General features: G+C 41.7%; 3 protein-coding genes across 3 annotated transcripts in view; 2 read left to right on the top strand and 1 right to left on the bottom strand.

Moving 5' to 3' along the window:
* Positions 1-23,995, top strand: part of LOC310941034 (NACHT, LRR and PYD domains-containing protein 3-like) — a gene marked incomplete at both ends in the record, with an annotated part of 313,773 nt that overhangs the window by 235,657 nt on the left and 54,121 nt on the right. The window lies entirely within an intron of this gene.
* nocta (nocturnin a) lies at positions 1,058-4,851 on the bottom strand. Its single transcript, XM_083906511.1, has 3 exons — positions 4,812-4,851; positions 3,092-3,376; positions 1,058-2,149 (listed from the first exon to the last, which is right to left on the bottom strand). Exons 1-3 carry the CDS (start codon positions 4,834-4,836, stop codon positions 1,302-1,304), a joined length of 1,158 nt encoding a protein of 385 aa, XP_083762637.1. The 5' UTR covers positions 4,837-4,851; the 3' UTR covers positions 1,058-1,301.
* Positions 7,700-23,282, top strand: slc7a11 (solute carrier family 7 member 11; the record flags this gene model as incomplete). The annotated part of the gene is made up of 12 exons (XM_083905527.1): positions 7,700-7,913; positions 11,390-11,516; positions 13,705-13,820; positions 16,132-16,257; positions 16,824-16,923; positions 17,055-17,099; positions 18,188-18,311; positions 18,413-18,516; positions 19,766-19,862; positions 19,938-20,087; positions 21,976-22,153; positions 23,227-23,282. The coding sequence occupies 12 exons, from the start codon at positions 7,700-7,702 to the stop codon at positions 23,280-23,282; spliced, it is 1,437 nt and encodes a 478-aa protein (XP_083761653.1).

The raw sequence follows: 23,995 nt of genomic DNA, 5'->3' as shown, positions 1-23,995 counted from the left end.
ACTCGTAGTTTATGGTTTAAAATGTATATATTAAAAAAATGTAAAAGAAAATCAACCCCCCCCCCCCGCCTAACAAATGGTATGATCCTCTTGTCACCGTTACGTTCTCTGTACCTGGGCTGCACCACTCCGCAATCGGCGAATATTGGGGTCCAGGCACTGTTTACCGTTATCGCCGTTAGCTGCGTTAAGTAACTGCTTGGGACAGTCCATAATGACCTAAAGTAGCAGGTAATATAAACCAGCTATATGTATGTTTATTAAATTACTTTTATTTATTTTTTTATTACTATTATTATTTCAAACCCACAATGGAGAATACAGCTTCTCTTGTGAAATTAATTTGGCAATAATCTAATATTGTGTTTGTAAGCTCAATAATAATAATGATGATGATGATGATGATGATGAAGATATTTAAAATGACACGCCTCTGTGTGCCTTTTGATTAGGGCTGAACAATTAATCGAAATGTAATCGAAATCACAATACAGCTTATTGCAATTTTAATGCAAAATGTGTGTGAAAATATAATTTTATATGAATTATTATTACACATCTTATTCTACAGACTGAAGAGAACATCTTTGTTTCTCACAAATATCACACATTAATACTTTTAAATATGTTTCTTGAATGAAAATGATGTAAATCTGTAATTTGCAAATATGATGAAGAAGAGTTTGTCCTTTTTTAAGTTTTACTTAGGATACCTCTGGGGTTTTTTTTACATGAAATTCTGATCAAATGAACACCCCCTAAGTTTACAGTATAAAACAACATTAAAAAAATCACAATGTTCTGAAAAGTCTTTTCAGTTTTAATGAGTTTTTTGTCAAATGGAGCAAAGACACCAGACAATATTCACATTTAAGAAGCTGAAAAACCACAAAGCTTGTATTATTATTTTCTAAAAAAAACTCAATGTTTCACTAATATTACATAATAATGGGTCGAGGAAGGGCCTCGAGGTTTCCAGCCCCCTCCTTCTGTAAATGAAAAACCTGAATACATGTGAATAAATGGGGTGAAACATTGTTATCAGTGTCTCCATTGTCTCCAGTGAGGTATCTTAGTGACATTAAAAACTTTAAAAAGTATATACCACTCATCCCCAAGCTACAGGGACCTTGAATCTGCTTTTGAAAATAGCAATAATCTTCTAATAAGTAAAAAGGAAGTGAGAAGAGTCTTGTACGACGTTATGGAAATAATAAATAATAAATATATAATTAAAAGAGAAATAAAAGAATCCCTGCGCTGCTTTTTCAGCTCCTCAGTCGCCCTTTCATTCTCTTCTCTTATTGGTGCCTGAAGCTGATGTCACAGAGCAGAGATAAATGGTCAGAGGGGTAGTGGTAGGAGGGCAGACGGTCAGGGCCAATCTGCTCCTCAGTAGGAATTTCCAAAAGGCAGTCCACACTCAAAGCATCATGGGTATACCAGATGTAGTCCAGCGTGCTACAGCTCTCTCCAGAGGGGCGGATCTTCCACGAAGTGTAGGCCGGCTCCGTCTGTCTGTCAGAGCTCAGCAGCTTGTATGCAGAGTTCAGGCCCAGGGAGGAGGAGCTAAAGCGTTTGTAAACATCCTCCGATGGAACTGCATTAAAGTCTCCACACACTATCAAAGGAAGGCCGGAGGACGCCGCTGAGTTCTGACGGCCACTGCCCACCGTGAGGCGGCAAAGGTTCTGCAGCAGGTCGTCACCCTGTGCGCTCCGCAGCCTCTCCCAGCCACTGCGAGCTTTCAAATGAGTGACAGCCACACACAGCTGCCTGCCTGTTGCCTGGCATTTCAGAGTCTGAACAATGGCTACCTGGTTGGTGGGCAGCGTCTTGGCACACAGCCGCAGGTGAGCTACAGCGCAGAGGGAGAAGCGCGAGCGGCGGTAAAACAAAGCACAGCCATCGGGACCGTTGTTCTGCTCCACATCCAGACAGGGGGACCAGGGTTTGGGCAGGAAGCTTCCGCAGTAACCCAGGCTGGTCATGATTGGATGGAAAGTGTCATAGTAGTGGTCCACTTCTTGGAGACACAAGATGTCTGGTCGGTAGGTGAGGATCTCTTCCAGGATTAAAAACTTCCTTTCCTGCCAGTTGAGAGCATCCAGAGGACAGCGGATAAAATCATCCTTCCCTTCACCAAGAGCTGCAAACAAACAAACATCTTTACAACAACAACAACACACTAGAGGTGGGGGGGGGGTAGATACAATGAAATATTAGGATATTTTGCATGGCAATATTTAATCGCTTCTGAGACACCATAATAAATAAGAATAAAAATCAGTTTCAGTCCACTAGATGGTGCCAAGCACTCAGTGCCAAGACAAAGACTGCAGGCATTCGCCTCCACTTCCATGGTGTATTTACACCAAACACAAGGGAGTGGCCTTTTTCTGTCACCCAATCAGTTGACTGTTGTGGCTAACTAACAATGAATATTGTCATTTAACAATATAAAACAAATTATTTCCCTAATTTTCATATATATATATACATAAATATATATACTGTAAATATGTAGTGTGTATATATATACACACTACTAGTCAAAAGTGAAGGCAAAAGGGTTCATTCATAATTTTGATGCCTTCAGTGAGAGGCTACAATGTAAATAATAAGTATGAAAATAAAGAAAAAACATTAAAATGAGAAGGTGTGTCCAAACTTTTGACTTGTACTGTATATTCTTTAATCTTTAATTACGTCATTATACTTTTCAGCTTACAGTATTCACTGTCGTTGGTTTTACCATTAATTTACAAATCAATGGTTTAAACCTGAAGCTAACGTGACATCGCTAAAAGCAGATAGAGCTTGTTCACATAGCTGAGAGGCATTATGGGAGTAACACTACTGCGCCTGCTCTATGGGCCTCAAAACACAGAAGTCTTTAATGCTCTGGGTGAGCAGCTCCATAGGAATGAACGGAGCCAAAGGGGCGGAGCTCTATCCAGATTTTATAATACATCCATGCCTAAAACTGTGAGGAATAGCCAAAATGCTCTCAAAAAAAAAGATGACAATTCATCTTCACAGCCGATTACATCTACGAGTACAAACACACACAGTATTGCATATACTGTACCTTGTGCGAGAATGTTCCACTGCATGACCCGTATGGAGGGGTGGTGCTTTTGTTTGTGGGGCGCTGTGCTAATGGGAAAGACCAGATCCCGGAGTGGTCGGGCTGGTCGCCTCTGCAGGGCAGCCTTACACTCCCTGAGCAGCTGGTCTGGGTCCACCTCAGCCAGGTCAAGGTCCTGCTTGGCGCTCTCATCTGGATATAGTTCGGGTTGAGCCAGGACAGAGCTGTTCAGTGACTGGGCCAAAGTACTGAACAGTCTACTGCTGCTGCCACCCAGTGGACAAACTGATGGTGGGGGAGAAAACCATGATGTCATTGAAGGTGATTTGTACCATTTACTTTCTGCTAACATTACGTTAAAACTATTTTTTCAGAAAATGTCTCTCCAATGCAATTTCAATGAGGATTTAGTAAAGTACACATAGTGTGTACTTTACTAAACTACTAGACTACTTGTACCAGTGCCACAGAGTTCCTGCTTTCATACGTGTTAGCCGTTTATGGCTCGTAGCAGCAGACAGCAGTCATTTGAGGTGACGTTCGTTAGCTTGTTTGCCAACATTGTTGATGTTTGTATCCCTTAGGGTTTAACTACAGGTTAAACTTCTTTCCTTTACACTTCATGAATAATTTGACGTCACTATCTTGTCACATGTTTGTTATCTGTATCTGGTAAAGGTTGTGAAAGCTCTTGATCCTCGGTCAGTTAACAAATACTTGACTTAATATGCTGCCCCTGTCTTTATGTGGTTGCTGGACACATCTTGTGTCCCGTTTAGCTATTTTACATCATACAACATACACCTCATATTTGTAGATCACCACCATCCAGTTAATGTACTGATACACCTTTGTGCAAAGACTGCATGGGATGTGAAAAGGTGGGGTGAATTTTTGAAAGTCACTTTTTAGCACATTTACAACAATATGTGTTCACTTAGAAATGTATTAAATAGTTAAATCTACATTTTTACATCTAAATATTTCAGGTGAAACTAAATATTTGCATATTTACAGCATAGAAAACAAATAAATAAATATTATTCTGTGTCCCAGAACACAGTTTCAGGATCATTTGAAATTAGTCATTTAGATTTCAAAGATATACATATATACTGTGTGTATACACACACACACACACACACACACACACATATATGTATACTTTTGTGTATATATATATATACATATACATATATATAATATATATATATATATACATATACATATATATATGTATATGAACGTTTACGGAGTTTAGATTATTATCACGATAATGTATATTCAAATGTTTGTTTGCCCTGTTTTTAACTCGTTATTTGATTGTGTAAACACAGCCTGACCTATGCTTTTATTTTGGTACTTCCGGTTACCGGCAGTGTGAATGTGCACATTAGCTAAATATTTAGATTTAACATTTAGATTTGTATTTATGTTTAGCATTTAGATTTAACATTTAGGAGTAACAGTTAATATTTAAATTTAACTACTGAATACATTTCTAAGTGAACAAATTGTACATGTGCTAAAAAGTCACTTTCAAAAATCATTGTCTGAAGCTAAATATGACGCAATCGATCTCGGTGTCACGTGACAAACCACCGGCGAAACCACACGGTGGATCGTGGGATGATGATGATGATGATGATGATGATGATGATGATGATGATGATACGTCAGATGCTAAGTATGAAACAAAGAAAGCAGACTTTAACAGTACCGTGTGCTGCCCGTGTGGTGGACATCGGCTCTAGCCGGGTAAAGGTCCCCGTCACTTGTAAAAGGGCTCCCGGGGAAGGTGTCCTGTCGGCGGGTCTTCTCCGGGAGGACACACGCCGCTGGTTTAGTAAAGCTGAACAGCTACGAACTCGATTCATAGCTAACTGTGAGAGTCCAGGCCATGAAGAACTGACTTATATTAACTAGACAACGCCATTCATACGATAATTAGCGAGAGGAAGTTCGTCCGCGACACAGTTTGACAGCAGCTTCTTCTCTTGTGTTCCGAAAACTCGAGCTTGTTAAGAAGCCGGTCAAAGTTACATCATGTTCCTGGTTAACGGACTCGCGTAACAACGGGTTTGTGCTGTACAAATAAAGTTTTGTATTGTGAGGAAAAACAAACATGTAGCAACGGGACTAGCTCACACTGGGTTATGGCGTTAATACAAAGCTAGGAAAATGTGCAAAGACTTCGTAAAATGGTACGATTCTTACTACAGAAAAGGTTTCACGTGCAAACACCCCCATTCTCCGACCAGTGGTACGAGCCAGAAGCACACTGACTGTACAGGATGTACGGTAACTGGATGGAGCCCCGCCCCCTCTGCCTTGACGACAATTGTGTCGTGGTGGCCACTCTGGGTACTGCAACAAAAAATACCATGGGGCCCAAAAGCAATTTTCCCATTGAGCACAATAGTAAAAGAGACGTACAACATATTTAAAATGAAGGAAAGAAAGAGAAGCGCGAAATAGAAAGATAAATAAATGTAAATAACAACAAATAACATGTCTAGATGTGACAAAGGCATGAACTAGATTTTCAGCGTCCTTTAAGGACAGAATGTTGTGAATCAAACGACATGTCCTGGTCAAAAATAAGACGTGGGGATGTCATCTAAAGTGATGGGGTCAGAGAGTTTTCCTCTAAGGTGTCTAGGGTTTGTAATGAGTCATTATCATTAACATGAACATCTATCAGATAAGTATGATTTAAACCAGCAGAGGGCAGTACCTGTGATCCCAAGGGTCTGCTCCAGTCTCATAGAAAGTCATGATCAACGGTGTCAGATGCAGCACTAAGCTCTATCTCAGTAGTCTCACACACAGGATGATATTTTGTTTCTCCCCATTTGATATCAAAGTGTAATGTAAGTGCTGCCCCTAGTGGCGATAATGACATACTGTAGGGTGTCCGGGCGTCCTGGGGCCCTGTACTGATAATAATAAGAAATGAGTAAGTAGTAAAGAGCAGCCTGTTATTAGACCTCAGAGCTCTGGATGGAGCATGAAGGAGTTCTGAGAGGTAAGATAGCGCTTTAAAAACCAACAATAAACACAGTGACCTGGGACAGTTTGGAGGCCGAGCTGAAGTCCACAAACAGGATCTTTGCATATGTGCCCGCTGAGTCAAGGTGAAGCAGGATATAGTGCCGACCCTGTGTTAACTGCATCATCTACTGATGTGTTTGACACACTTCAGGTTCACACACCATGACCCCGATGTGGAGGTGAGGTGTTGAGGGTTGTTTGAAGTCTTCAGAGCGGCTGGTGGGTGTGAATCTGCAGTAAAACATGGTCAGATCATCACACAGTTGGTGGTTCTCTGCAGTGTGGAGGGATGGACTCCTGTCGTTCATGATGATTCTTTTTGTTGTTGTTGCATTGCACCTCTTGGCTGCTCTGATCTCACAAACGTTAATATAAGATGTCACAAGTGAGTTTACCCAGGTGTGTGTGGCAGTAGCCTCAAAAAACGATCCAGTCAAAGCAGTTCAGGCGTCAGGTATGGAGGGAGGTGTGGAGGGTTGGAAGCTGGCGGCTGCAGATTCTCCATCTTGGTTCCAGAAGGATGCGTGAGGGATGCGAGCAAAAATGTATAAGATAGAGAAAAATGTCCGTCTTCACCAGTGGAGGATGTGAATCTCATGGACGTACTGAATCACTGAATGAGACTGAGAACGTGAATCTCTTGGACATATTGAATCACTGAACGAGACTGAGAACGTGAATCTCGCGGACGTACCGAATCACTGAACTGCGAGACTGAGGACGTGAATCTCACGAACGCACTGAATCACTGAACTGTGAGACTGAGGACGTGAATCTCACGGACGTACTGAATCACTGAACTGTGAGACTGAGGACGTGAATCTCGCGGACGTACTGAATCACTGAACTGCGAGACTGAGGACATGAATCTCGTGGACGTACTGAATCACTGAACTGTGAGACTGAGGATGTGAATCTCGCTGACAGGGCTCCTTCTAAGTATTGAACGATTCAGTGAACAAATCTTTTGAACAAATTATTTTAATGAACTGATTCTAGTGATTCAGTTCAGTCAAATGAGCTGCCGTTCCCTTTGAGCACAGAGACAAATACCCGTTTATTTCCAATCACAAGAGGAAGGAGACTACACAAAAACAAATAAAGAAAAACACACATTTTAGGAAAACCAAATAAATTCACATCAACAAATAAAGAGCCACTGAATATTGTGAATTTATGAAAGTACAACCTTTTATTAAACAACAGCGTAAACAATTTGGTTTGTCATCCAAGCAGAGAACTCTAAAATCACTTTATTTCAGGCCTTAAAAAGCCTTTGAAGTGAGGGTGAGAAGATTAAAGGAGGTGAAGACTGAGAGATTAGTCAGAGTTCGTCAGGAATGACAATAAAAGACAGAGAGAGAGACAGAGACAGAGAGAGAGAGAGAGAGGGGGAGGTCTTCCTTCCTCGCTCTGTAACTTTGCCTTCACAAGCTGCACAGTCTGAGTCAGTGAAGGTCAACTGTGCGTTTGTCAGCGTTTCTTTTCCAAAATATGACCAAGAAGCGTGAATCTTCTCAAAACCATGGAAGTCTCACCGATTGTGGACCAAAAATGGCCCAAAATGGGAGTCGATCCGACGGCGACGAGGACACAAAGAAGGTCGGACTTGGGAAGAAAGTGTCTTTGCTGCGAGGGATGTCCATCATCATTGGAACCATCATAGGAGCCGGAATCTTCATCTCTCCAAAGGGCATCCTGATGCACTCGGGCAGCGTAGGGATGTCGCTGGTGGTGTGGATAGGATGTGGTGTGGTGTCACTCTTTGGTGAGTCTCTTCAGAACCGTGATAACACAAAAGTCATGTGACAATAACGAATGTTGTACAAGGAAAACAAAGGTTTTTTAGAATTTATTTTAAACTGTTAAATATGAAAAGCAAACTATTCAGATAATGTTTTTATAATGAGCTCATATTCAAAGTTTATTAAAGTTTACTTCAGTGTATAATCAAGCCTAATTATAATACTATATATACTTATTATAATTATTATTAAGATGTCTTTTACCTGCTAAGGAAAGGAAAGAAGGACAGAAACACACACTCAAAGATCTGCAGCTGTTTTTATTTTTGTTTTATCTCTCTTTTATATATATATTGATTTAATCATTCAAAAATATATTATTACATATAAAAAATATATTTATTGTTTGAAAATTGCTTGAATCTTTGCGCTCCCTGAAGTTCTTGAGTGACAGCTCAATGGACCGGAAGTCGTCACGGGCTCGGAGTCGCAGATTTACGAGAGTAAACGTCACAAATATACGAGAAAATAAAGTCGCAGATTTAAAGTAAATTTCCATTTTATTGAATATATCGACTCACACCCAGGATTTCTCCCACTGTTTATCTTTAAACCTATGAACCATATCTGTATTAACCAGAGGTGGAAAGTAAGTTAAACTCAATTTAAGCCTGACAGTGGAGGACTTCTGTGCATATGACTGGAGGGCAGAAGTTAAATCAGTGGTCTGCATTTATGACAAAAACTAGGCCATGGATATTATAAGAGAGAAGCTTTGGTACAGTCTGAGTCTACGGCAGAATAACCGCGCCACAACAGGCCTGAACAAGCCCTAATGATGAGCCTTGTCAAATTGAAAGCTCTTATGTCTGTTGTTAAACACGGAGGTTACTTCTCTTTGTGAACTCCACTACAGAGGAGCTTGATGACTGAAAGGCTTCAGCCCCTGTTCTGAGTCTGGAGACTTTAGAGACTTTAAGTAACTCTGCATTCACAACGCTGTGGTGGTGCTTTGTATTTGAGTTTGAAAGAAGAACAAAACCTTTGAATAGAGAAAGAGACAAGAAAGAGTCTTATTTACTCTAGAGGTGCTGAAAAAAGGACATGTTGGGATGTGTCTGAATGGGGTCTAAAGTGAATACATGTTTGAATTTAAAGGTGCCATATGTAAGAATGTGGCCAAAAACAGTTACTACATTCAAATTCAAAATACCGAGGTCTTTTTTTAAGTTTGGTTTTCTGACGTAACTGGCAACCCGTGGTTGCTCGGCAGCTAAGACTCTACTGACTGCAATGATTGGTAGACGGCGGTAGGTGGCGCCACATGACGCCAAAACATGATTTCAAAACATAAACATGATTTGCAGTCTGCATAGACATAAATCTCACCCCCAGAAGACAGGGTGTGTTGTGATTGGCCAGCCAACGTAGAGCCTTCTCAACTGTCTTGTGATTGGCCAGTACCCGGAAGTGACATAATCAGCACACCCGCTCTCAGAAGCACAGCTCCCCCCTCTGGAACGGTGGATGCACTGCTACTCATTATCAAAACATTGTTTTAACAGTGTTTAAAAATAGCTTCTTCACGACTCCCCGCCGCAGTCCCTTTGACGACCTTTGACCCGGAGTCAGACCCAGAGTCAGAAGACACTGTCTCTCGTGAAACACCTCCACAACAGACGTTATTCTTCTTCTGCAGTTCAATGTACGCAACCGGATGTGCCCGGACTAGTGCCTGGAGCAGGAGGATCTGCTGTTCAGGAGAACCTCTGTTTACGTAACCGGACCGGGTTTTTTCAGAGATCTCGCTGAGCCTGAGATTACAATAAAACACACACGCGTTCTCAGCAGTGGCTGAACTGTTTGTTTAGAACCTTCAGGGCTTCATAAACAAGGTAATGACGCAGATACACACTAAATAAAACAGCCTTAATAGGAACAGAGACGTACCCTACCAGTCAAAAGTTTGGATGCACTTTCTCATTTGAATGTTTTTTCTTTATTTTCATATTTCGATTATCACTGGAGGCATCAAAACTATGAATGAACACATATGGAAGTATGTAGTAAAGGAGAAAAGTGTGAAATAAACATAACATTCATATTTTAGCAGCCACCCTTTGCTTTGATGACTGCTTTGTACACTCGATGAGCTTCATGAGGAAGTCACCTGAGAGGTTTTACAACCGTCTTGAAGGAGTTCCTAGAGAATCTGAGCCCTTGTTGACCCTTTTGTCTTCACTCTGCCGTGTGTCCACACTCTGCTTCATCCTTGGAATACATCCAAGGATTCCCGTCTTTCAACATCTACAGCACAGAGAGTGTGAATGAGGCGTCTCCTTCCTCTCCGGGGATACGGGACAGTTAGCCAGGATTCCTTCAGGGGTCGACTGAAAGTCTAGTTGCATGGCCTCAGGTCCTGTGGTTACTGCCTTGAGAAGCTCAGGCAGTCTTTCACCACTTCAACAATGGCGCCATGGAACTTTGCCCACATTTAGTCCAGTAATTGAAGAGCATGCTGACAGGGTCAGTGCAGACTGATCCAACTGTAACAGCTCGGTAGCTTTCATAAGCTGAGTGTGCAGAACATAGAGCTGCAGATCAACTTATTGACTGATACACATCATGAGGTGTTCATCCTCACACTGCACTTACAGACACAGCTGTCAATCAATAACCATGTTGACCATCTTGAGACAATCAGAGCATGAGAGAAAACCAGTGATAACTGAGCTTTAACAGTAAGAGCCCAGAGCGATTTACTCAAAAGTATTCTGTAAAATTATTTCTTGACCAACATATTTGAGGGTGAAAGTTGGTGCACCGACTGCTTTGTATATACACACACACACCCACACACACACATTCTTGTACTTGCTGCATACTGAGGACCGGGTAAAAGTGCTGACAAAGTGAGGACCAGCATTTCCACTTTATAAATCAACACAATTACAAATATCTACTTCGTGAATGACATCTATAAAGAACTACTGGGTGCAGTACAATAAAATGTCTGCAGGTGGAGCCCCAGAGCAAAATAGCGTAGTGAAGTATAGTATGTTTACATGTTTGTAAGTAAACCTCCATAAGTTTTAGTGAGATAGGACTATTTACAGTGTGTACAGAAACCAATCTAAATGCCGTTGATATATAAATACAGAAGACCTAAAACCAACAAAGCTGATGGCGCCCTGAGACTTTTGCACAGGACTTTTGCCCTCACCACGACAGCAGCTGTACAATCTGAGAAAGCTGAGTCATCGTCAGCATCTTCTACAGCTGCATCACTGAGAGCTCTGCCCTGAACGTCTTTAACTGACTGCTGTGCAGACGCTCTCTCATACATGATTGAACTTCATCCACCTAAATGTGTCAGTGTTAGGGTTGAGATGCTCACAGACTCCCTCACTGATCTACTGTATGGTCATATAGACCTGGGTCTGTTCTGTGCCCACTTTGTTTCAGAGGCAGAACTAATGTGTGACCTCTGTCGTTGCAGGAGCCCTGTCCTACGCTGAGCTGGGGACATGTATTAAGAAGTCTGGTGGACATTACACATATATAATGGAAATCTTTGGACCTCAGATGGCTTTCCTAAGGCTGTGGGTCGATCTTATTGCAATAAGGTAATGTTTGACTTGATAACCTAGTTCCCTGGTGTCCTAATGAACATGTCTGTGACATGCTTTGGTCAAAATACCTTAAGGATGAAGCACCACAGCAGTTCAATCACCCTGAACAAAACAGCTCTGTTCAGAACGCTCGCTTTTGAGTGCCTGTCTCTTTAAATATGCAAATGAGACACAGGAAACTACGTCAGCATCACTGAGGCTAACGGGAGCTAACCGCAGTTAGCATTTGAAAAAGCCATCATTTGGCGACTCTCGCTGACACATTGTCATCATATATAAAATGTAAATCCTCTGAGGCTGGAAGTGTGTGTAGAACTCTGTGCTGCACTGTGGAGCCAACAATAGAACACTTTGTGGACTTCTGCTCTTCTTTTAAGCTGTAAATTACACCGTTTATGTTTCGAAAACCGCTGGCATTGGATCTAAAAATACATAAAAAGAATATGGTGGAGACCAAAACAGACCGAAAAGTCAAGTCGCCATGACACCAAATAGTGCTGATATTGTTCTCTGGTTGCTAGGCAACGGTTTGCTTCCATAGAAAGCAGCTGAGAAAAAGGATGCACTGCCAATTTCCCCAGAAAGTGTTCTGTTAGAAACGTTAAAACAGCACCATGTAAGAGCCAAGCCTTGGATTCAAATCTAGTTTTACAGAAAGGCTGTTACCAATTCTTATGTATTGACAAAAAGGTTAGCGCTCCAGTGAACTGGACATGAGGCATGACAACATAACGACAACATAACGTGTAAGACGTGTGATGGGTTCAAGGGCAACTGGAAACTCGAATTTGAATTTGTACAACTTTTCATTTTGGTTTGAACAAGTCGTTGTTTCAACACATCATAGTCTGTAAACAATATAAAAACCCTCTGTGTGTGTCCGGCACTCACAGGCTCAGTCCAGTCCATTTAGTCAGATGAAATGATGTTTGATGACAGCGAGGATCACATTAAGCAAACACAAGTGTGTCTGCTGTGACCTGCTGGTATGCTGTGTGGGTACAACTAACTCCATGTGCAGCTAAAGCTGTACAAACAGGACAGTGGTCGTCCTGAGCTGCACCAGAACAAACTGACCTGAGGCCAGCAGCACTGAAGAGAGACCATGGGAACAGAACTGAGACAGATCAGCCCCCCCACCTCACCAGCAAATGACCAATAAGCATCACTCAAAGTAAAAATACTAGGATGTCCAAATTTTTTAAAGCGGACCTAGACCGGAAGTTCCTATTAAGGCTGTTTTTTAGTGTGTATCTGCGTCATTACCTTGTTTAAGAAGCCCTGAAGGTTCTAAACAAACAGTTCAGCCACTGCTGAGAACGCTGTGTTTTATTGTAATCTCTGGCTCAGCAAGATCTCTGAAAAAACCCGGTCCGGTTACGTAAACAGCGGTTCTCCTGAACAGCAGATCCTCCTGCTCCGGGCACTAGTCCGGGCACATCCGGTTGCGTACATTGAACCGCAGAAGAAGAATAACGTCTGTTGTGGAGGTGTTTCACGAGCGACAGTGTCTTCTGACTCTGGGTCTGACTCCGGGTCAAAGGTCGTCAAAGGGACTGCGGCGAGTCGTGAAGAAGCTATTTTTAAACACTGTTAAAACAATGTTTTGATAATGAGGAGCAGTGCATCAACCGTTCCAGAGGGGGGAGCTGTGCTTCTGAGAGCGGGTGTGCTGATTATGTCACTTCCGGGTATTGACCAATCACAAGACAGTTGGGAAGCCGAGGTGAGAGTTGAGTCTGAAATATCGCAGCTGGGAAACAGCGTCAGAAAAGAGGATTTCTATCGGCTCGTTTACAGCAACTAGGAGATTTTTGAGCATAAAAACAAGTGAATGTATGTAAGTAGACCTCCATAACTAACATATATGTGCAACAGGACCACTCTATGTGAGCTTTAACACAAGTCATCCCACAAGAGAATGAGTCACTCATACGAGAGATTTCAGTCGATGGAATCTGGAGACAAATAATGACGAGAGTAAGTCCCTCTCTGTATTGTCAAGGGAGTCGTGGATGTGTTACTAGTTTAAAGATGAACGGTTGAGATTGGTGAATTCATATATGAATGAATGTGTAATAAATAATATCATATCAATAACTGATATGATTGATGTGGTATGAAAGTATGTATGCAAATATACTGATATGTGTGTGTGTGTGTGTGTGTGTGTGTCCTACAGACCGGCTGGGATGGCAGTCATCTCTCTGGCCTTTGGACGCTACATCCTGGAGCCTCTGTTCATGCCCTGTGCTATTCCACCTGTTGCTGTCAAACTGGCTACTGCCATCGGCTTAAGTATAACCGTCTTTAAAATTACACATCAGTGTGACTAATGTTGTCAAGTTACTGTCTGTTCTATAAATGACACAAACTTTTAATTATTAGGGACAGAATTGAAGTAATTATTGTTTTTCTCTTCACGGAATCTCAAATTTGACCCGCTAAATGTGCGTGAAAACAGAGATCAGATCAGAACTGCCGAAAAATAAGATAAAATAATGGTATTGCAAAAAAACCAATGCAAAATGGCTCAGTAGCGCCCCCACAGGTCAAATGCATATGGAGCAGGCTGAAATTTAGTAGCACCGAATTTCACGAAATTTGCTGGGAACATTGTCCGGCCCAAAACGAACAAAAATCCTCTTGGGACCATGACCTCGACTTAACAGGAAGTCATGTATTTGTTCCTCTCCCACCCAAAACTTTGCCGCGTAACTCCTCCCACAGTTTTGAGAAACTCCCCACACATCCTATATCAAAACGTGCGGTTTAAACTTTTCTAAGCATTTCGAGTAACCATCGTTTTTTTGCGACAAAAATCGCAAAAAAACAGTTCCAATCTGCATGAAACTTCATAGGTGACACGCGACCCCACCTCTGAACATGTCTACAAACGCAAATTCGACACAAACGCGATGTCGGCCATCTTGGATTTGTTCTTCTCCCACCCAAAACTTTGCCGCGTAACTCCTCCCACAGTTTTGAGAAACTCCCCACACATCCTATATCAAAACGTGCGGTTTGTTCGAGAATAGACGGCTGTGAGTTTTCTCAGCGTTTCGAGTGACCATGGCGACAAAAATCGCAAAGAACTGCAAATAATTTCTACATACACATACATGGGAAAACATGATCAAAACGCAGCCAAACGCAGAGACCTGAAACTACATATGTGAAACGAGACCCTGCCCCCGAACACGTCTACAAACATGAATTTGACCCACAAAGCTCATCATCACTGAATTCATCCTTCTCACAAACACTGTAAATCATATTTATATCTCTTTTTAAAATTCAAACAAAAAGATCCCACACATCAACAGTGTTTCTTTCAAAGTTTTACAGCAATCCTTGCATGACTCAGCACAAAGTTTACAAGCAACACATCACATCACACCAAACAGCCACAACTCTCTCCATTCCATTTCCTTTACGAACACTTCTTTCCAATTCTTGCTTATTAAATTTCTAATTTTCTCAAAATAAACTTTCAGTTCTGTACATTCAACAAACTCATGCGTACAACTTTCCTCGTTCACTCTACACACATCACATTCTTTACTTACCTCTTCTCTACTCCTTCTCCCTCCTCTGGATGTAGGTTAATATGATGTTAGTGATGTCCATGCTTCGTAGCTTTGAGCTCCAGATGTGCTGCTAACCTCTCATCTAACCTGGAATCTCTTTTTACAAAAGAGCAGCCATGTGGTCAAGAAGCCATCTTTGATTCCGCCATCTTGTTGTAGTTTCTGCTCGAAGCACTCCATCACTACTACAGGCCAATAGTCGTACTTCTTCTGAAGCGGTTTTATTGTGGTGGTTTTGAAACACATGGGGACGATCGATGGGCTCAGGCAGATGTTGAAGAAGTGAGCTCCTTGGCAAAAATCCTTTAAAACACAACCGAGTAAGTCATCCAGGCCAGCCGGGTGCCTAGGTTGATCCTGAAGAGTGTCTTCTTCATGCTCGCCTGGTGGACAGGTGGTTTTCTGTGCTGGTGTGTTCTTTCAAAGTCGCAGAAGAAGTCACTGAGGCAGTTTATCAAAAATATGTGACTGTTGTGAGGTCTGTGAGGGTTTGGATGCCCTGTCAGAGACTCCCTGATTCTTCCCTGATCCCATGGGTCAGGTTAGGTCTTGGACCTGCAGTGTCCATGGCCCTAAAAGCTGTTGATGTTTTTGCTGCGGGTGGGCCACCCGATAGAGGGATCCCAGGGGTTGGGTCGTACCCTGCCCTTCGCCCTATGTCAGCTAGGTAGTAGAAGCTGGATGGATTTTGTGATGTATGCTGTATGCATCAGTTCATGGGAGGCAACATCCAGCCACAAGTGTCTGCTTTTGAGTTGGTCTGATGGATCTCAACACGATGGTGATTAGACAGACCCAGGCGGGGGAGGGCTGTGCCCTTGAATGTTCCCTTGCATGTTGTGTAAATCAAGTCCAATCTCTGCAAGAGACTTTTATCCAAATCGACTTTGACAGTAGGGGATAAGGAGACGGAGTCAGGGTGGGCATCAACGGTGGGGGAGTGGTCTGGTAGTGAAATCTCACACCCAAGAGCCCGAGCCCCAACCCCCATAACGTGCATAAATATGCTTGTTTTACAGCTATGGTCATGTCCCTGAACAGCACCAGTGTGACCTGGTCAGCCAGGATTCAGATCGTCCTTACCATCAGCAAGCTGGTCGCCATTGCCATCATCATAGTACCTGGGCTGTACCAGCTCTTTAGAGGTAAGACATCATCACAGGTTCACGCGCCGGAGCCTCAACAAACCTCCAAGTGAGTCCAGGTGTCAGTGATGTCCAGGATCATTTCCAGACGATACACCGTGAAGCTTCTTTTATCTCACACAACAACATGCACTGATAACATGACCTTGAAGCTTTGCAGCCCGTGACACACAGCTGCTCACAGCAAGTCACAGCACGAGCGTTTCACAACGTCCCGACAGCTGGAAGTGAAGTTTAGAGGATCTGAATCTCTGCATTTTGTCTTTAGGAAAGCGTTAGCACATGTGCTAGCGCGTCTATGCCCTGCAGAGCATTCCAGCCTTTCAGGCGGAAATAACAATTCTGACAAATCCATCGTGGCCTCGTATCACACCCACACCTGTTCCACTGCCTGTGGGTGCAGAGTCACATACACCGACATTTAACAGCAGATGATACAGGCATCACTCTGGCTATGAAAGAGTGTGCATGACATTACTGCATGTTGTCTCTATGATAGTGATGCACAGGTACATGTACTCACTCTCTCTCTCTCTCTCTGTGTGTGTGTGTGTGTGTGTGTGTAGGGAATACCAGAAACTTTGACAATGCCTTTGATTTCAGCAACATGAAGCTGCATGGTATGCCACTGGCATTCTACTCGGGGATGTATGCATATGCTGGATGGTAGGTATGGTCATCACTCACTCACACACACACACACACACACACACACACACACACACTGAAACATGATATTGTGCAAACATTTTTCTCCATTTGTAAACATTTACAATTTACACGTTTAAATTTTTCAGGTTCTACCTGAATTTTGTGACAGAGGAACTAGAAGAACCTGAGAGGTGAGTAATACATACATAATATATGCTCGTGATGTATTGATATTGTATTTGTGTTGAGACTTGACTTAGACTTGATGCCACTCAAAGCTCCTTTTTCTAAAAAAGGGTTCTTTGTTCCCCATGTTCCCCTGTCACATACAAAGGGGAACATAGGACCTTTTTTGGGAAAAACGGGGAACAGGTACGACCCCAGAGGCGATTCAAGAGTCTGTAGGGGCCCTAAGCAAAAATTCCCAGGGGGCCCTTCCTTCCAACCGGTGTTCATCACCAACACCTACAAAAATTGAGTTCAAAATTATTTTTTTTCAAAATGAATAAAATAACATGGAAAAACCTTGTAATTAAAAAGCATGTGAAAATATAAATGTAAAGAACAATAAAATACTGTAAATAGCTTTTAAAAAACTATATAAACTTAGTAAAAAAATACATTACACTGTAAAGAACCCACATTATAAAACAATATAAATATATAGAACAAGAAAATACTGTAAATAACTGAAAAAAACATATATAAACTGAGTAAAAAAGATATGCATTACACTGTAAATAATCCTCTTCATTTTCCAACTTGCAGAACGATAACTTCACACAGGTTAAAGTGAGGTGGGGCCCCTTTAGGGGGGTTTACTACTGAGATGTCATTGTTGTTTAAGGGGGACGGGGAGGCGGCTGCTCACTGCACATTTCACTAAAAACAGCCCTCAGGCTCCTAGTGTCGGGGGCCCCCTATCAGCTCGGGGCCCCAAGCAGTTGCCTGCCTTGCCTCTTCACAAACTGCGCCTCTGTACGACCCCGATCTCTTCTGTGCTGGGACCTCTTCTTTTCTTGATGGTCATCACCTTAAGTTTGGATCCATAAGTTCAGACACAGAGGACGAGTCACTGCCCCAGAACCACTTCCACTATGGGTGCATTCACACAAGTCCTTCTTCTTGCTCTGGTCCAAACTCTGATCCACACCAAAGAAGGGAACTTTGGTTCGCTCCAAACTGACATGACTGTAGTGCAGCTGTGCATTAATAAAGAGAGTAAATAAGAAAATCGAAAACAGGGTGATACTTACTTCGTTATTCCTCGTATCCTCAGGACTCTTCCATTAGCCATATGTTTGTCCATGTTGATTGTGACCTGCTGCTACGTCCTCACCAATGTGGCGTATTACACCGTGATGTCAGCAGAAGAGATCCTGAGCACGGATGCTGTTGCTGTGGTGAGTAAAACAAGAACTCCTCTACTTTCAAAAGGGCCATTTCCACCCGTTTGCCGCCCAGCAGATATAACATGTCAAAGTCATTGTTTCTTCTGTCACAGGTGTTTGCAGAGAAGTTGATGGGGAAGTTTTCCATAGCTGTTCCTGTGTTTGTGGCCTTGTCTTGCTTTGGCTCCATGAATGGCTGCATATTTGCCTTGTCAAGGTACAGATGTTCCTCAGTCCTTCAGCTCTCATCATACTCACAGTAAATGGTACACACACCAATGAATGTAGCCTTTGGTGGTTTTCTTACAGTACCTGGGTAATTTTAACCCTTCAAACAGTCGATTTCAACCTGTTTAAACCTGTAACCTGTAGGAATATCAAACAGACAAAACTCTACATCACTATAACACTCACAGGACTCAACGGATTCAGGAAATGTGTCGTATTCCCATTCAGATGAACTGTGAGCAGATATGACCTAAGAGCTGAGAACAGATGTACCTCAGATAGCAGGGAGACCTGATCGGTCTAAACTGTCCCATCTAGATCTACGCTTCGATCATCGCTTGTCGGCACCGGCCGGCTATTGACAAAAGATCGTAAAATAAAAATAAATGTTACGCAACAATGACGTCAGTAACCCATAATCTGGGCCTAAACTAAGATAATACAATGGTTTTCATCATTTTTATATCTCTATTAACAATGAAAATACCTCATTTGTATCGTACTCGCTTCGCTGCTTTCGACGCCATCTTTGTTCTGTCAAAACACGCAATGCATTCTGGGTAGCCCTTGCTCCCAAGGATGGTCTCGGAAAATCTCAATATTGAGGGCGATACAGACCTTAAACTTGGCCTCAACTTAATTTTTCTGAGAATCGGGACAGCACTTGGACTAGAGGGAGAGCATTTTAGAGATTGAGGGTTAAGCAAGGAATTGGAATTCACCCGTTATCACTGGTTACAACACTCGCTGTCTGACCCGGGCGCGCCTTGGCAGAGGTCTGCACTCTCTGGGTGCTTTTCTAGTTTTTCTAGATGTCGCAGGGCTAAAATACAACATGCATTGAAAAAATCTGTCATCCACTGTTTGAAGAGCTAAAGTGAAGTCATTACTGTGTGAAAATCGCCTGAATCGAGTAAAATGAAAGTAAATAATCTCCCCTTTATAATGATACCAAACACAGTATTATAAGTCATTGAAGAATGTCCTGGTCAGGAGCTAAACCAGAATATTCACCAATGTTTAGCATTGCTTTGCCACCTTGAATGGGACCAGAGTCTGGTCTGGCCCATGGACTAACCATCACTCTATGTTTCCTCCCTCCTCATCTCTTATGGAATAATGTGTTCCTCACTCAGTGTCGTTCACACATGGAGCTGCTGCCATGTTTTTAATCATCGTTTATCGTATATCAGCAAAAAGTCCAATATCCTGCATCTGTCTGTGTTTGTGTTCATAAGAATGTTCCTGGTGGCTTCGCGGGAAGGACAACTGCCTGAGGTTATGTCAATGATCCATGTCCGCAGAAACACTCCACTGCCGGCTGTTTTCATAATGGTGAGTTTACTGCAACTACGGCAACTGTGTCAAGAATCAATTCCTCCTAATATCTCCAACACCATCTGTTTGCAGTACCCTATGACCATGTTCCAGCTGTTTGTGGGCGACATCTACAGCCTGCTGAACTTCATGAGCTTCCTGCGATGGCTCTTCATTGGGGTGGTGGTGCTGGGTTTGATCTACCTCCGATACAAGAAACCCAACCTTCCCCGCCCCTTTAAGGTCATTGTCTTCCCTCATTCATCGTCTCATCAGTTTGTAATATAAATGTTAAGCTAAATACTCTTTATACAGCTAAACATAAAGTAGTCAGTCCAATTCAATTCAAGGGGAAAGCACAAGAGGGAGATGATGTAGACACAGGAGGAGCAGAAATACAACAACTGTATCACGTTATACGTTTATACGGCACTGATTCTTGGCAATTTGGCTAAAACAGGTTTAATTTTGAAAATACAAATCTAAAGGTACATTATTATAGACCAAGGTCTTGGCTGTTCAGCAATGGACCGGTGCAACCTTCTCATTTTGTTTTTCCAGTAATTATTTTGTTTTTATTTTGCAAATTCTTTTGAATTTAGTTAGTCTAATACGTATTTAGTATTATCAGTATTAGTATATTGTAAGCATATTCATTTAAAACAAACAAAACTCCCACTGACGTTGGTGACATTGGCCTCATTTCAACATTAATTCCAAAAGTTAGACCTACGGCTTCTTGCTGAACAACTTTATTTAACTATTTGGTCCAAAAAATAATAATCCTGAGTACTGTGTAAAAGTACCTCATCCACATATCATCAAATATCAAATCATCATAAATAAATAGTCGTAGTCATTACCAGTAATAATAATGTATCACTGACATCATCTTAAACTGTAAATCTACTCATAAAATAATGAATTGTATTCTTCTGTAAACTGTATATTGGACATTGTTGGACACAAACATTCAATAAGAAACATACTGTAGATTAAAATATCAATAGGCGATCATTGATAAAAGTTAAAGTTGAGTGTAATCACTATGGAACTGGTGGGAATTACAGTCAATGTTAGATTTGGTTAAATGTTGTTGTGCCATTTTCATTTGGCTTTAGTCATTGGAGATGCAGAGTCTACAAGGGATATATGGTATGGTATAAGGTAGGTGGTAATATAGGAGAAATATAAATATGCCCATAAAAGAGGTTAGTGAAACATTACAGGTCATATTGGTATTTATTGTAATTACATTCTAGCCTTTGAGGTCTGTCCTCTGACGACCATTTGGAGGTTTTTGAGGTTGGTGACAAAAACCTACTCTTTCACATGATTAGCATGAGTTGTTCACATTAGAAACATCTTGTTTACAAAATACAGCAGCAGTGTCCAAAAATATAAAGACGTTTAAGAGAAAACAGCAAACTTACAGGAGCTTTGACTGACCTTGAATCGAGCAGTAGAGCTGAAGGTTTGATCATAACAATAAAAGCCTCGAAACTGGATCTGGATCCTGCAACCTGCAAGATGAGGACACAGAGAGAGAGAGAGAGGAAGGGAAGACACAAACTAGGGAGAGAAAGAACAAGGTTAATGAAGTCACAATGAAGTCATATTCAGTGTGAGAAAAAAGGAAAGTAAGCCTGAAGTTTGGACCTCAGTGATCTGTTAGGGTGATCAGGTAAAACTGGGTCTTTCAGGTATGAAGAGGTCTGACCATGAAGTGCTTTGTACGTGAGGAGGAGGATTTTAAATTAAATTATAAACTCTACGAGGAGCCAGTGTAGAGAAGCTAACACTGGAGCTAGTTCCTGTCAGAACTGGTGCTGCAGTCGAGTTTAATGACATCAGTTTTTTCTGAGATAAAGTTACAGGTCATCAGGGCTTAATGTCTCTGAGACATTCCTGGAGTTATTCATCTGGCCTCATTGATAAATATAACTGTGTGTCATCTGCATAACAATGAAAGTGTATGTTTCATCGTCCTAAAGGAAGCATGAAGTAAAAAGTATAGGCCCGAGCACAGAGCCCTGTGGAACTCCACAGTTAACTTGTGTTTGTAATGAGTCATTATCATTAACATGAACAACCAAAAGTATCTGACGTCTCTTCTGTCTTCTGCCTCTAGGTGCCGCTCTTCATTCCAGTGGTATTCTGCCTGGCAAGTTTCTTCATGGTCTTTCTGTCTCTGTACTCGGACCCTGTTAATACAGGGATTGGATTTGCCATTTCCCTCACTGGCATCCCAGCGTACTTCATCTTCATCTACTTCAATGACAGACCGAAGTGGCTTCAGAGGGCTTTAGGTAACTCTGGTTATGAAGACATTTACATCATAGTTGTTTATATGAAATCATGAAGACTATATTTGTTGTATGACAGTCAGTTAAAGGTAGGGGAGGTTTCATTATCCGTCCAGCTTTATCCACATATAGAGACAAACAACCATCCACTCTCACTCACACACTTCTGGTCAATTTGCCTAATTCCCAAATGTGCACATCTTTCCGACTGTGGGAGGAAACCAGAGAATCCAGAAAAACCCACGCACACACGGGGAGAACATGCTAACTCTTCTTGTTGCAAAGGCCATTCATTTTCAATCCTGTTCATATCTCGAAATCTTCGATACAATTACAAGGGCAAGAAAAGAGACAAAAAAAACAAAAAAACTCAATGACAATGGAAAAAAGACAACATGCAGAATCATACGTGTAAGAAAACCCTCATATCTGTTTGTCAGATGAGTGTCAATGAAGCCACATTGATTGCTTCTTAGAGCCACAATAGAGGGGTCTTATTCCAGACTATTAGCTTGTTGATCAGCCCTCCCTTCAATTGATCAATCAAAGCCTCTTAGAACGGTTAAAAGAAAATCGGGGGTCACTATGGAGCACCTTGGAGAGTAGACATGTCTCCTGAGTGCGCCGAGTGCAGGTCAATCTCCAAAACTTTGAAGTCCAGTTTATGTATCTTTCAACCATCTCTTCCCCACGAAGATACTCTGGGTGCTAACGAGCTGTAAACTATGATGGATTATTCGGAAAGACTGATTCTTGGCCCTTCTCTAACCCATTTTTTCCCCCCAAGTACATCACACCTTTACTCGTATAAATGACTTCCTGGTAGACAGTGGTCTGGAAGAACCACAGGAAGATGGTAATGAAACACACTCCAAGGCCTGATTGAACATGGACAAAAGAACTGTTGTTCCCATCGCTAATAAACACATATCAGACAAGCAAAACTTGATCCTAATTTTAAAATCCCTTCTTAAAACTCACATATTTTGAAAGATTAGTTGTGCCAAGTGCTGTTTAACTAAAACATATTATTATTATTATGATGATCATCGTCAAATGTACTGTTTTTCCCCTAGATTCCTTCAACAGAACACTACAAGTCATCCTGGAGGTCATCCCTGCTGAGCAGTAACAACACTGTGTAATAGTTTGGGACTGAAAGACAATTATGTCATTTGTAAATGTGATTTTTATAGATAATGCAATTAATTTACAGAATCCAGAAATAGATGTAAAAAAATTAAAAATGAAGTAGAACATATATTTAGTGACCTATTTTTTTGTCAAGCTGTGAGTGTGTTATGATTTTGATGACCATGTTCTTCTGGATAACACATATTTACTGTATTCACTGCACATGACACACAGAGTGTAATATATCGCGCTGAAATGCATTCTGGGATACATGGATTTCCCGAGTACGCTCAAGTCACCGCCCGATGCATACTGGGTAAAATGGGCGGAACGAGAACACTTGCGAATTAGAACTTGGCTTTAGGCTGATGATGTTTCACAAGTACGGTTCACGGCTACTACCTTTGTGAAGTGGTGTGACGACAGCTTTCTTGATTTAAATGTTTTAAAAACAAAGGAACTTGTCATTAGTTTCAGAAAAGCAAAGCCACACACCTCAGTCAGCATAATTCACTATGAGGAAGTGGAGATTGTCAAAACTTCCGTTATGGTACGAGTCCTAACAGCTTAGGGAAGCTCCATCTGAACACTCAGTCACCCTGGATGGCTTCACCATGGCCTCCATGACTGTAAGGAACCTTGGAGTTGTTATTGACCACATTTGACATTCGACTCTCACATACAACAAGTCTCTAAGTCAGTTACTTCCAC

The sequence above is a fragment of the Microchirus variegatus genome, assembly GCF_963457635.1.
Source record: "Microchirus variegatus genome assembly, chromosome: 19".
Classification (NCBI taxonomy): domain Eukaryota; kingdom Metazoa; phylum Chordata; class Actinopteri; order Pleuronectiformes; family Soleidae; genus Microchirus; species Microchirus variegatus.
This window is presented reverse-complemented; position numbering and strand designations above follow the sequence as displayed.